This window comes from Equus przewalskii, chromosome 9 (assembly GCF_037783145.1).
Source record: "Equus przewalskii isolate Varuska chromosome 9, EquPr2, whole genome shotgun sequence".
Lineage (NCBI taxonomy): Eukaryota > Metazoa > Chordata > Mammalia > Perissodactyla > Equidae > Equus > Equus przewalskii.
This window is the reverse complement of record NC_091839.1, coordinates 47,647,911-47,662,651: the sequence shown is the minus strand read 5'-3', so window position 1 is coordinate 47,662,651 and position 14,741 is coordinate 47,647,911. Positions and strand designations below refer to the sequence as shown.

Sequence of the window (14,741 nt, the reverse complement as noted above, 5' to 3'; positions counted from 1 at the left end):
CTAATTTCTTTAACTGTCATATTGCACTAACAATATTGTTCCTACCATAAAAAGTATGGAAAATACATGTTACTTTCCAAATGCAAGTTACTAGCATACCAGTGCTACCTAAGATAATTTCCAGTGATTCCAAAATAAAAGAAATTACAAAAAGTAGTATCTCCTTGGGAAATTTTTTCCTTCAGTAAATATTTATCAAGCACCTAAAATACACCAAGGAGTGCTCTAAGTACTAGGGAAACAACAATAAATGAGATGTATAACATTTTCAAACAAATGCATCACAGTGATAAAAGCTATACAAAAGAACTGGGAAGATAACATGATGGAGAGTAACTATGTCCACTATTCTGGGTGGTTAGGGAGGCCGCTCTAAGGAACTGACATTTAAAGATGAGCTCTGAATAACAAGAAGAAATGAGTTACTTGAAGTTCGAGAGAGAATATTCCAGGTAGAGGGAATAGCTAGTGCAAAGGCCTTGAGGTGAATGTGAATTTGCCAAGTTTGAGAATCAAAAAATGGCTACTGGTCTGGACAATGGAGGGAGGGGGAAGGGCAACAGGAGATGGGCCAGATCATGAAATGAATTTAGTTCTCACAAAATAAAACAAAGAGTAAGTAATCACCAATATTTCCATTTCTGTAATCAAAATTTAATTCATTAGCAAAAAATTTGGTACTATTAGCAGTTAAAGGTTAATCAAGAAAACAAAAGGCCTTTCAAAGAGTCTAATAAATGCAAAGTTTACTGCAACAAACAAAAAACTCATCTTTGAATCTTCTTCAATAATAATTTATTACCTGTTGCTTTCCTCCTTCGTTCATCTTTTTTATCCTTTTTACTTGTATTAATGCTTTCTAGAATGGAAACTTGTTTCAGATCTTCTTCAGTGATTACATGCACAGGATTATTTTTCATTTCCTGAAATAAAACATGCTTTTTTTGGTAGGAAAAAATATATATTTCAAAAAGCATAAAAGAAAAGTTGTTTATATACTCCCTTACATCCTAATTCTTCTTGTTTGGTTTGATTGCTAAGAACTATAGAGCTTTGTCTCACAGTTGCCACTCTGAGACTGCTTCTCCTCGCCAAAAATCAGTCTCTTCCCTTGCTGTTCTCAGCTTTTTGTATCTATTGCCAACTAATAAGAAACCCTATCTGTCCCTGAACACGTGATCACACTGCATCAGATGCAATCCTCTTCAGCTGTTACCAGCTGGGTTTTCTACTGCTTAACAGGTGACTCTTGCTCCCTTTCTTTATGAGACTCCCAAGTCCAGTGCCACGTGGATACCTGAGATAACTGGAAAGATAACAAAATCTCCAACCGCCATCCCACCAAAATGACCATATATGAGGTGCACACTTGGTCATATAAACTTTGTTTTTCCTCTGGACTCATTTTTGATATCTGTGTTTAAAGATTTATGTTAGGAACGATGAACTATTGCCAAGTTCAGAAACTGTCCTTCATCAGGGGAAAGCTTTCTAAAACTGTAGTGACAATGAGTATATTAAAATGATATTTCCATTTCGGTTTTCCAAAGCAAAATGTTTAGAATGTTGACAGATCAAACAATAGAATCACTTTTTTTATGAATTTATTTTTGTGGTTGGGGGGGAGGAGCACAAGGAAAGAAAAAATTGATGACCATTTTAAGTTTGTACTTCAGTAAAAGTTGCAAACAAAAATAATGTAGCCATTTAGTAACTGGTAGCTAACATGTACCAGATATTTTATATACATCCCTCCTTTATTCACATTTATCCTTTTAAGAGTAGGCACAATGATCCTTTGTTTGAAGATGAGGAAACTGGAGGTCTGTTTGTTCAAAGGGAAACAAAGTAAACAAATTGAGAGGCTTGCTGCTAGCAATCCTGTGCGCCTTTTACTCCTCTCTGCTGCTTAGCAGGCCGAATGGAGAAAATTACTTCATTTTTTAGACTATTAAAGAGCTTAAAAGGAATACAGATAAATACAAATTATTTACATATTTAATAAGCCCTCATGAATTTATTTATAGTCTAAGATAGATAGGCTTGTTCTACCTATTTGTGAGCAGGCTTTATAAGTAGATGGTGCTAAATAGAAGCATGAACTGTACAGCCATTAAAGCAGACTTGGCATGACCTCTACTTCTAAACACTTTGACAGCACTTGCTCTGAGGAACTAATCAATTTTGATAGTAACAAATAATTTCTTTCCTCAGTTAAGTTATCCTATTTGTGCAGCTCAAATAGGTTAAATTAATGAGGTTCTGCTAGACTTAGTAAACAGACTGTGTACTCAGTGATAAATACACTGTATTTATACAAATAATCCACACAGACCGTTTTTGTAGATTTTAATGTTGGACAATATCCTCAGATGACTTAATTGTTAAGTGTATAATTTCATTTACATGATTTTATTTTATAAAATCAGCTCTCTAAGTTCTAATTTATATGTCCTGATGGGAATGAAGAAGGAGAAAAACAAATCCAGGAGAAGAAACAAAAAAAGGAATGACGTGTTAAAGGAAAATGATGTATGAAAACCAGTGTTCATTTTGGGCAAACTGCTTTCTTCATTTTTCAAAACACATTAGATGACTCTAATGTGAAACTACTGTTAAGATGAGTAGGTGAAGGAAATCTGGCATACCTTTTCAGCTTTTTGGTGCATCAGTTCACTGAAGAGATCTGAACAGTCATTTATAAATTTTTCACTGACTACAACGGTGTCGCTAAAGACTACAGCTGAAGCCTGTTTGCTGAATGCTCTCATCACCTGTTGAAGCAACATTGCAGCATCTTCAACTGAGAAAGAACTGGGTAGCAGAGGCTAGAATTACAAACAAAAGGAAAACAAAGTATAAATGCGATACAATACAGATAAACCATTTGTTATATATATGCCCTCCCTAGGTAATCTCATTAAGTCTAATGGCTTTCGGAACTATCTATATGCTGATAACCTTCCAAATTATGCTTGTGCTTTCATCATCGCCCTGACACTGGAATCACACATCTTACTGCCTCCTTAACCTTTTCACTCGTATGCCTAATAGGCATCTCAAATTTAACAAGCCCCAAACAACACTGATTTGCAGCCACCTGCCCCCAGACTCCCCGCTCCCATCTACTCTTTCCCATCATTCCCCCATCTCAGTTAACGGTACCACTTTCCACTCAGTCGATCACGCCCAACCTACAAGTCACACTCAGTTTTTCTCATAAACCCACAAACAATCCACCATGAAGTCCTGATAACTTTACCACAAAAATATATTTCTCTTCTTAGCTCTTTTCTACTATCTGAAATTATCATTTTCATCAACTATCTCCCCCACAATGAAACTACACCTCCTGAGAGCAGGAAACCTGTCTGGACACCACATTCCCAGCAAGTAAAATGGTGTTTGGTACACAGAAGGTACTTAATAAAATTTGTTGAATGAATAAACAAACACTTATATCTGGAATCTCTGGGAACTCATATACACAAAACAAGGAATTTTCTGCTTTTTAAAAAGAGAGTCTGGGCCCTGACAAGTAAATAATGGATTGGCCTCTTCTTTCTGTCTCTTCACCTACACTAATCTTTTTGGCATAATAAAGGCAGGTCAATACTGAACACTGAAGTAGAACACTATCAGTGCTAAAGCAGCTTGTGTTAACACATTAGCAGAGATTAAGGGATAAGGGATAAACAAATGCTACATAATGCCTGACGCCAGTAAAGTTGTAAATGCTTGGATAAGACTGTGAGAAGTCTCATGAATTTCTGTATGGCAAAATTAATATGAGTGCTATATTGTTTGCTCGTCTGTTTCGAGATTTACAAAATTCTGGATGTTGACTATCCATATATAAAAGGTCACTACTTCAAAGCTAAAAAGTCTTTAAGCATAAAATAAGATTATTTTTGTTATAACAATGGCGCTAGAATTTGGCTACAAAGCCAAGACTATTCTTTATGTATCATAATTCTTAAAATGGCCATATACTAGTGATATATCAGTTGTCATTGGTTTAAGAAAAAATTATGAAGAAAAAGATAAAACATACCGCAATATCAACCCACGTTCCAGAGCTGATGGCTTCCTCTACCGACGCTTCCACCTGATCCACAAGTCCTTGACCAACACACGCTGCCTTCAAAAACAAGAGTTGTGTAGTCTTATATCTTTTCTTGATGTAGCTCACAGCATCTGGGATTCCAAGTCTGGATAAAGCATCAAATTCTAGAAATACACCATAAAGTTGGAATAGAATTGTCATTCATACTTTTTAGAAATCTTAGAAAAAGTTCTACTAAAATCTGTTCTTTGTGAATACACTGTATTCTACTATTTTTTAAAGAATAAAGCAGAGAAATGTGCCACAGCCTATTGCTTATGTCACCTTCCTAAAGTTTTATTATGAAACATATTTGTAGAAAAATTGGTTCAAGTACGTCCTTAATCCCAGCTGTGTCACCTCCTCTCCAATTGCGGGGTCAAGGGAAACATGAGAACTATGGAGCAATAAAAGCAGAAATGGGGGAAAAGGAGAATGTAATGATTTAAGCAAAGAAACAATAACTGGAACTTATTTTGCTAATTATGGTTAACTAAAGGAATGGAACTTATTTTTCAAATGTTTCATCAGACAACTTAGGAAAAAGTAATTCTCCAGTCTAATTTACACTCTTAAAAGATTTAGCATACAAAACAAAAGTAAAAAACTGAGACAAACTTAAAGCCATTAAAGTTACTGGAGATATCTACCATCCTCTCTGTATCCCCAAATAAACATAATTTAAGAAAATTTATTAGAACAAAATTCTAATCCCAGTCCACGGTTGAAGAAACTGAAAAGTACACTACAGAAAGTCAAGAAAACATAAGCCAAGCCCAGTATTCTAGTGTATATTTAAACTCTTTGAACACTAGACTTACAGTTTTATTACTGAGAAAGAAACTGATCTCTTACAGGGCTTAACTTGGTTTGTGAAATTGATCAAATTAAGTCAGCTACATATTTATACATATTTGCTAATTGTTTTAATGACTAAATTCAATCAATCTACTTTATCCAAATGACAGAACCTCAGAAACAGAATATAGAATAACTTCAATGTTTCTCAAGTATTGAATAACTAGTAAAAGTGAACATTGTAAAACTGAGAGCCAACAAAATACTTCTAAGATTATGTAACTGAAAAACTGGACAACTTCATAAAATGTAAGACATAAAAAATATAATTACTTTTTATGAATTAAAAAATACTTGAAGTTGTAATAGTATCGTTATCACTGGAAGTTTGGTAACAATCAATCCCAGCTTTTGCTTTTTATACATTACAATTGTTCAATAACTATTAAACTCAGTTCCAAGACCCACGAAAACCTGTGGCGTGACTACTTTTACATTCAAAGAGGATCATTATAGTCTGCTGGCCAACGCTAAAGTATGTGTGTACTCCTGAAGATAATACAATACTTTCCAAAAATGTGTTTAGTGTCAGGAAGAAGCTTCAGCTTCGAAGAAAAAAAATAGTTACCTAGATAGCCATTCTGCCTGAAAAAGGAATCCACCCAAGCACTCTGTGTTCTGGAGTAAATGTCAGGAACAAAAACCGCCTTATCTTGTCTCCCACCAACCACAGTGCCTCGTAATCGTCCACTATTAACAAGTTCCTCAAGCACAGCTTAAAACAAAAGCAAACAAATAGAAACAAATCAGACCAGGTATAAATCTCAGAAAGTTAATATACTTTACTATGTCATAATTTAGTTATACTTATCCTTTACAAAAACAAGTTAAAGTTTAAATTGCATAAATAAAGACATCATACTTTAGAAAAAACTTTCCTGACATTTAGAATACTCAGGTCATAAATTCAGGAAATTCTGGTAACTAGCTAAAGGTGCTCAAATTAGTTAATATTAACATTGAATTTTTCAGTTTGAGTAATTCTGGAAAAGAAACAACATGCCATTATCTATCCCATGATTTGTTTAAAATTGGATGACTAAACACTTTGAGAATAGATAACGCACAACCACTAGTGTTACCAATTTCAATTTCTCATATTTAGAAAAATCAAGACACCTGGACCATATCAGAATCAACAGTGTGAAATAAGCCATGGAAATTTTTATGTTATTGCATTTCCACTGTTTAAATTGAAGCAATACATTTTAACACTACCTGTAAGAGAAACATAATGCCATGGTTAAGAGGACGGATCTGGATGCAGACAGCCTAAGTCCAAAACGCAACTCTACCAACTATTGGCTGACAATTGGTTCTTAAGCCTCAATTTTCTCATCCATGAAATGTGATAATAATAGCTATCTCATAAGATTGCTGTATTCATATAAAGTGCTTGGAACAGTAGCTGGCATATAATAAGCACTGGATAAACATCAACTAAACATCACCACCATCAAAAGATTGATGTCAGTCTGAGAACTGGATAGTACTGCCATTAACACCAGATTTATGCTTTTCATTTAAACCATTAACATCTAACTAAACATTTTGTTGTTTTAAATATCAAAATCCCCTAAAAAAAGATAAAGTAGATAGGAAGGAGTTATTTCTAAGTGAATCAGCAAGTACACTCAAAAGATTCCTGGCACACGAGGCTGGCCTCCTGGCCAGCAGTTAAGCTTGCGTGCTCTGCTTTGGAGGCCCAGGGTTTGCCAGTTCTGATCCTGGGCGCCGACCTACCCACTGCTTATCAAAACCACACTGTGGCAGGCATGCCACATATAAAGTAGAGGAAGATGGACACAGATGTTAGCTCAGGGCCAGTCTTCCTCAGCAAAAAGAAGAGGATTGGTGGCAGACGTTAGCTCAGGGATAACCTTCCTCAAAAAAAAAAAGATTCCTGGCACAAAGAAAGGTTTATGAAAATTAGCTTTTAACAGAAATAAAAATTAGTTTACATAAGAATTTCAATGCTGAGTAAATTAGAATACATCAGAAAAGTCTAGATTTCTCAATAGACTGCAACACATAATTTTAAACTTTGTGTGACTGTCCAACACAAATCCATGCTAAATTCAGACCAAAGTTATCAAATTATCAATTATTACTTGAAGAACTTTACATTATAATGAAATCCCACCAAGCCCAATTATGTAGATTCCAAAATAGTCATATTTTAAATTTGTCTTAAACAAAAAATTTAAATTTAATTCTATATTCTGAAAAGCATAGCGAATGAAAATTAATTTTTGAGTCTGTGCTTGAATTTCTATTCCATTCTTCATTTTAATTCTTATATTTGCACAGATATCTGAGTTGAAAGATTAAGACATTACATTTTTTTGAGGAAGATTAGCCCTGAGCTAACTACTGCCAATCCTCCTCTTTTTGCTGAGAAAGACCGGCCCTGAGCTAACATCCGTGCCCATCCTCCTCCACTTTATATGGGGGATGCCTGCCACAGCATGGCTTTCCAAGCAGTCCACGTCTGCACCCAGGATCCATGTCCGCACCCGGGATCCGAACCGATGAACCCCAGGCCACCGAGAAGCGGAACATGTGAACTTAACTGCTGTGACACTGGGCTGGCCCAGGCCATTGCTTTCAAAAATTATTCCATCCGAGTTTATAAAAACCCCTCAAAACCTCATTAAGAGCTTCACAAATCACACTCAAAATAGGCAATGAACCAAGACTATTTTGGAGGTATTACTATGCTGTTTCAATGCTAAGAAAATATTTTTATTGCTATAAACTCTGAAAATTTTCTAGACAAACAGTATTTACTTTCACATTAGAAAACATAGTAAAAATCTGTTAGAAACAAAGGGAAAGTTATTCTTAATCCCACAATTTCAAATCTTTCTATGTCTATGTATAACAGTATTTTATATATACCCATACATAATTTTTTTTTTTCATTTCACTCCTCTTGGGGTAGTCATCACTAAACGTTTGGTGCGTATAACAGATGAATACATGAAAATTGATAGAAACTTTTCAACCAAAAATATTTTAGTCACATAAGTTTTAAGATTAAAAGAGGTAAAAAAAGAGTAACTTTTACATGAATAGTCTATTCAGAAGCTAAATAAGTGACATATAATTTAAACCAAACTCACAGTAAAGAAGTTGCTCCTGAAATCCGTATTTTGAAATCAAAGAATTCACTGCTGTAGGCCTTTATGGAAAGGGAAAAAAAAAAAACACAACAAAACCTTCTTACTTGTTATAGAGTTACACATATTCATGAATTAAAAAAATAACTAGGATAATTAGTTTATGAAAAATACCAACTAATTTAAAAGAAAAAAATGAAGGCAAAAATTGCATCAAATTTTACTCCCTTAATCAGAATTATGTTACTGAAATACCAAGGGAATTGATCTGTCTTCTCAACCCAGGATCAATTTACTTTCCCCCCAAATTTTCATCTCAGATTTAGTGATACTTGACTATGCGCCTTGCCCTTTATTGTGTTTTTCTTCATTCTATTCTTTCTGTCTGGGAGGCTCTTTCTCCATCTGGGAATAGTCAAGTGAATGTTATATGACTATTTTTGAAGAAAAATGAAGTCATACATGTCCTGAAAGGAATCTAGAATGATATACTCCCCGATTGGGTGGATGACAGGGAGGGATCTATCTATAAGGCTCTTTTTTTGCTTATTAGTATTTTCTGTAATGACGATGATTTCTTTTCTTTTTTAAAACAGCTTTAATGAGCTATAATTTACATATCATAAATCCAACCAATTGTAAGTATACAATTGAGCAACCATCTCTACAAATCCAGTTTTATAACATTTCTATTATCCAGAAAGTTCCTTCATAGATGTTTGCAGTTAATTCTTGCCACCACTCCTAACCCTAGAGCACCACTGATCTGCTTTCTGCCTCTATGTAAGCTTGCCTTTCTAGAGATTTCATATAAATGGAGTCACTATTTGGTATCTTGTGTCTAGCTGCTTTCACTTAAGCATGTTTTTGAGGTTCATACATGATAAGGCATGAATCAATATTCATTCCTTTCTATTGCTGAATAGCCTTCCATTGTACGGATATACGATGCTTTGCTTATCCATTCATCACTTGATGGACATTTGGATTATTTCCAGTTTGGGAATATTATGAATAACACTGCTATGAACATTTTCATCTATGTCTTTGTCTATACATATGTTTTCATTAGTTCTGGGCAGAGGCCTGTGAGTGCCTTTCGTTTAAAATAATTTAAAAAACAATTTTTAAGAAAACTATAAAGAAAAGGATCTAGATTTTTTTTTTTGACAATTTTTCCCCGTATTCATTTTAAGCCAATTATGCCTATTCTCTGGTTTAGGTCTAGTCTGTGTTTTTTTTTTATTTTTATGCATATCATCAAGAGACTTTTAAGTTATTCCAACTACTTGATCCCCTATTGTTGATTATTTAAGAAGTCATAAATTTTCTCCATGACAAACTTGGGAGACCAGAAACAGTTGTCTAAATATGAACTGATATTTAAAAGTCCTTGTATTTGGGGATTTTTGACTAAATTATTATTTTTACCAAATTCTTGTAGGGATCAATTTGGTTTTTATTAAATTGTTTTACCCACATTTTTCAGCTAAATTATCTAAGAGCCCCCAAACCAATGAGGTCCAGTTAGGTGCTCTGTGAAGTTTGTTCTCTTTTGTTTATCTTATAACTCCCACAATCTTCTCATGTTTTGTTTTTTTTTGTGTGTTTTCTTTTCCCTTTTACCTGAACACATCCCTACAAAAATGTACAGGGCTTCCTGAAGGACTTTATCTTAAAATTTCTGGGTGCACAACTTATTGTGGGTGTTCAATAAATGTTTAATTAAATTGCACAAAAGTTCTAGCTTTTTTTTGTACAATAAAACTTAGGTGCTGAGTTTTTATTTCAATTTGGAATATAATTTAGTTTAGTATACCTACATATGTCTTTTCACTAATTACTTCTTGCTCTTCTTTTTCACTACCTATAATAACAATAAATATAAATCATTTTTTAATCAGAGATACAGGTGTTTTCTCTGAAGTCAGACCAGAAAAGTAGGATGGTTCCTTATATTTAAGAGGCAAATATGAAGATATGGTGCATTACATGGAACTAACTAGAAACCACACAGCCTAGCAACAACTTTTGAGGCTCAGAATTTGTTTTGCCCTCATGGTTTGATAATACCTCCATAGAGAGAAACTACTCAGGGCTATCTATTATGACTCAGAAAAATACTATTTGCTGAACCTGTTGATAACTACACTCACCACAATAATTAGTCAAAGAAAAGAGAGGAATATCTGTCAATAGGAAAAATATATTTTCAGTTTTTATTTTGTGACTCAGTAAGAAATGCACAGGGTACAAAAAAGTTACAAAACTGACTCCTCCCCATTCCTATCACTCAGCTACCCAGTTCCTCTTCCACAAACAACCACCATTATCAGTTTCTTGTGTTAGAGAAGTGATCTGGTGCAAGGTGACAGAGCCTATGGGGAGTAAGGAGGGAAGAGAGCTGTAGCAGCAATGGGAGATCAGTTACATAAAGGAAAATTAATCAAATGAGTAAATATATTAAGGATAATGGGAGCTAGGTTTCTCACAGAGAGGGAAGTTACAAATATAGAAAAGGAGAAACTTAAAGTGTGAGAAGGGAATTGGAGGTTATCAGTGTGAACTCATGGATTTTCATAGACATGGATAAAGATACAGAAATACCGATATGTAGAGGGGTATACACATGTGTGTGTATGTGTATCCTTTAGCTTGTCTGCTGAGAGGGCTTGGGAGCAGTGACAACCAAATAGCAATAGGCAATCTAGTGTCCAGATGTTGGTTTCTAAATACTATACTAAAAGGAACCAGGGCTCCTTGGGGAAATGGCTGATTCCATGGTTAGGACAGGCAAAGTATGAGTTGAGCCTGGAACTTCTTGTCATGCCATAAGGAAAAGAAGTGCTTCAAGAATGATGGGGACATGTCAAAAGAACACAGAAGTCAGCCAGAGGGGACTGCCACTAGCTAAATCAGAGCCAACTGAAAACCTAAATAATAATAGTAACAGATTATAATCCAATGAATAAAACAGGGAACCATGAGTTCATACTGATTTAAATAATTGAATAAACTGAAAGTCTGGTGAAAAACAGAATAACTTACATGATCTCAGATGACCCTCTCCACAAATACTTAATTATAAAGGAAACTTAAGTAGTTTTCTGAGATATCAGCAGATATCTCATTATTAAGAAGTTATAATACACATCATCAGTAAGTGGAAAAATCTATACTGTACGCCACCTGGTAGGATTCAATGACAAGAACACAGAATCACTTCTGTGATATTCCTGCCAAAGATGCATAACCTAAATAACAGCATGAAAAAAAGAGCAGACAAACAAAACTGAACAAAGTAATTGGCCTGTGATCTGTGAAAGCATCAAGGGCATAAAAGTCAAGGAAAGATCAAGTAAGTGTTCCAGACCGAAGGTGACTAAGGAGACATGACAATTAAAGGCAATATGTGATTCTGAACTGGATCTTTTTCTATAAATGACATATTGGAACAATTGGTAAAACATGAATGGGATCCAAGGCATGGATGGCAGTAATATGTCAATGTCAGTTTCCTGATTTTCATGTTTCTATTATAATTATATAGGACAATGCCTTACTTGCAGGACATCAGACTAAAGTATTTACGGTGACAGAACATCACGTCAGCAACTTCCTCTCAAATGGGACAGAAACAAAAGGTTCTCTTGCAATTTTTCTCCAAGTGTGAGATTATTTAAAAAATAAAAAAAAGGGGCCGGCCCCGTGGCTGAGTGGTTAAGTTCCCGTGCTCTGCTTCGGCGACCCAGGGTCTCACCGGTTCGGATCTTGGGCACAGACATGGCACCACTCATCAGGCCATGCTGAGGCGGCATCCCACACGCCACAACTAGAGGGACCCACAACTAAAAATATACAACTATGTACCAGGGACTTTGGGGAGAAAAAGGAAAAACAAAAAAACAAACAAAAAAATAAATAAATAAAAGAAAGAAAAAATAAAGTTGTTACATTAGGTTGCAAGCTCTCCCTTCTAACCTTCTAGTCTTTTGGGCCCTACATATATTAGGTGCTCAATAAAAGTTTTTGCCTTGTTGAATGACAAAAAGAAACCACTGTGGCTGTCATGTAAAAAATGTTCTGGAAGGGGCCAGCCCTGTGGGTGGCATAGTGGTTAAGTTTGGAGTGCTCTGTGCCAGCGGTGTGGACCTATACCACTCATCAGCCATCCTGTGGCTGCATCCCACAGACAAAACAGAGGAAGACTGGCAGAGATGCTAGCTCAGGGCTAATATTCCTCAAGCAAAAAAAAGAGGAAGATTGGCAGATTGGTGGCAGATGTTAGGTCAAGGTGAATCTTCCTTGCCGAAAAAAAAAAGGCCTGGAAGGTAGTAAGAGCAGAAGGAGGAAGACTGGTTTGGAAGCTCCTAAAACAGTCCAGTTAAAAAATGGACTGAAGTGGTGGGAATGGCAATGTGAGAGAAGTAAAGATTACGTAAATATTTAGAATATAGAATTCAAAAGAATTCGTGTTTAGGAAAGAGGAGTGAGAGAGGATGGTATAAAGAAATGACTCCCAGGTTTCTGGCAAAACCAACAGAATGATAATATTTACTGGTAATGGAAACCCAAGTGGAAGGATAAACTCAGGTGGAGGGGGGTCAGGATAGCTTAGGGGTAATGAGTTATTTTAAATATGTTGAATTTGAGGCACTTGTAAAACATTTCAACAGAGATGCTGTGTAGGTAGTATGAATCTGAAATTTGAAAGGTAAAGTCACCTAGGAAGGCAGTGCAGGACTGAGAAGAAAAGATGGCCTGACACTTTAAAGGCTAGGGAAAGGAGAAAGAGCCAGAAAAGGCAACTTATAAGGTACACCCAAAAGAGATACAAAAAAACCAGTAAATATTGGTGTTAAAAAAAAAAAAAAGGAATGAGAACATTTCAAGAAGGAAGACGTACTTAGAGTTAAATGCCGCTGCAAAGTCAAGTAATAAGGACAGACAGCATCCATTAGATTTAATGATATTGACATCATTACTACGTAAGTAGTAGAAGCCAGATGGGTGAGCTGAGAAGTGACAGAAGGTAAGCAAACTGAGATAGTAAATGTAGACATCAACTCTTGAGGTTCATTTTAAGGAAAGGAACAAACAAGATGGTAGCTGGAGTGGAATATCGGGTTGAGAGAGGTTTGATAGTTTTAAAATGGGAGAAATCTGGACATATCTAAACGTTGGTGGGACCCAAAAACTACTGAGATAAAGTTAATGACACAGGAGAGAAGAGATAATTGAGAATGTAGGCTTTCTTAATTCCACACTGGAGTTTGTCACACAGGCTCCAAACATTTCAGAAGTTCTTATTTTAGAAAAGTTAACGTGATTTTGAAAGTAATATTGTTATTCATTAGAATTATAGAATTTATTTAGTTAAAAGGGTTCTAAAATCATCTCGTCTCATCTGAGACCCAAAGAAGTTAGGTGACTGACTCATCTGCTCAAGGTCACATGGTTACTATGTGATGGAGCTATGACCCAAGGACTTCTGATTTTAAACGGAATGCTCTTCCATGAGCCTAGGGTCACCTTATATACTTATTCAGGTGTTCTGAAGAAGTACATCTGGGGTCATGAGGGTGGTGAAGGTAGAGCAGGGAAGGAGATTCTGGTTGGAAAGAGTTTCGGTACATTCTAGGGCTCGGGCGTCCCTATTCCTATCTCACAGAAGCTTCTCCTCTATCTGTTTAATGAACTAGGATCCTGATTGAGATTTTGCTAAAAAGAAAAAAGCTGCTAGAAAAAAAAAATGCAAATCACGATCAAAGAAATGTGAAAATATACATACTTTAAAACATGCTTACCGGGTAATAGCACTGAACAGTCCGCGGATGCGTGCTTTATGTCGAGCTACAAAAGCTTCAGTAAATATTACTCCTCTGTTATCAAGATCAATGTGTCCATTAATTATTCTACCTAGTCGCTGAGTTAGCGCCTGGGGGTAAAGATGCAAATTTTTATTATTTTGAAAGAACAAAATTACACATATACATCTGTATAGTCTTACTAAAGTAACGCTGCATGCTGATGTTACATTAATCATATGATTGACAAATTTCAACAAACATAAACTCACAAGATTTATAAGCTAAAATGAAGATTCAGGATCTCAGAAACTTCATAATCTCATGGCAGAGCCAAGAACTGAATGAATCAAATAGCTGATATGGGCAAATGCTAAAAAGGGCTATTTTTAATATACAATAAAAATGATTGATTAACCAATTTTCTAGATATAGGCAGCTTGAAATATAGACAGTTAAGACATATATATGGGTCTTGGAGAAGATCCTATCTGGAGCTTCTAACACTAACAGAGACAAATAAATGTTATTCCAAGATTCTGCAACCTACGGAAACACAAGACCTGAAAAGTTATCTTCTCTGATGCAAACATTAACAAGTTATCTGTGCCCAGAGGTCTACGCTGGCAGACAACCTGATTTCTTGGTAATCTCAGCAAAGTACTTCTCCACAGCTACACAATGACTGGGGTCAGGTATGTGTCTGGACACATTTCATATCCCAAGATAAGTTAAACCTACTCAAGTCAGCCTGGCTGGTACTTGAATGGTACAGAAAAATGCCATTCAAACAACTTCTTAATAAGCTTTTAGAATATTGCCTGTGATATTAAAAAAAATCAGAATTGG

General features: G+C 35.5%; 1 protein-coding gene across 1 annotated transcript in view; it reads right to left on the bottom strand.

Annotated features, from left to right (window-relative positions):
* The window catches only part of UFL1 (UFM1 specific ligase 1), a 32,598-nt gene that overhangs the window by 12,406 nt on the left and 5,451 nt on the right, over window positions 1-14,741 (bottom strand). Inside the window, exons 6-11 of the mRNA XM_008516047.2 lie at window positions 13,893-14,023; window positions 8,089-8,147; window positions 5,532-5,678; window positions 4,055-4,230; window positions 2,649-2,828; window positions 803-923 (exon numbers count right to left, since the gene is read on the bottom strand). Of these exons, the coding sequence (XP_008514269.1) occupies window positions 803-923; window positions 2,649-2,828; window positions 4,055-4,230; window positions 5,532-5,678; window positions 8,089-8,147; window positions 13,893-14,023 (814 nt within the window). The remainder of the gene's footprint in view (window positions 1-802; window positions 924-2,648; window positions 2,829-4,054; window positions 4,231-5,531; window positions 5,679-8,088; window positions 8,148-13,892; window positions 14,024-14,741) is intronic.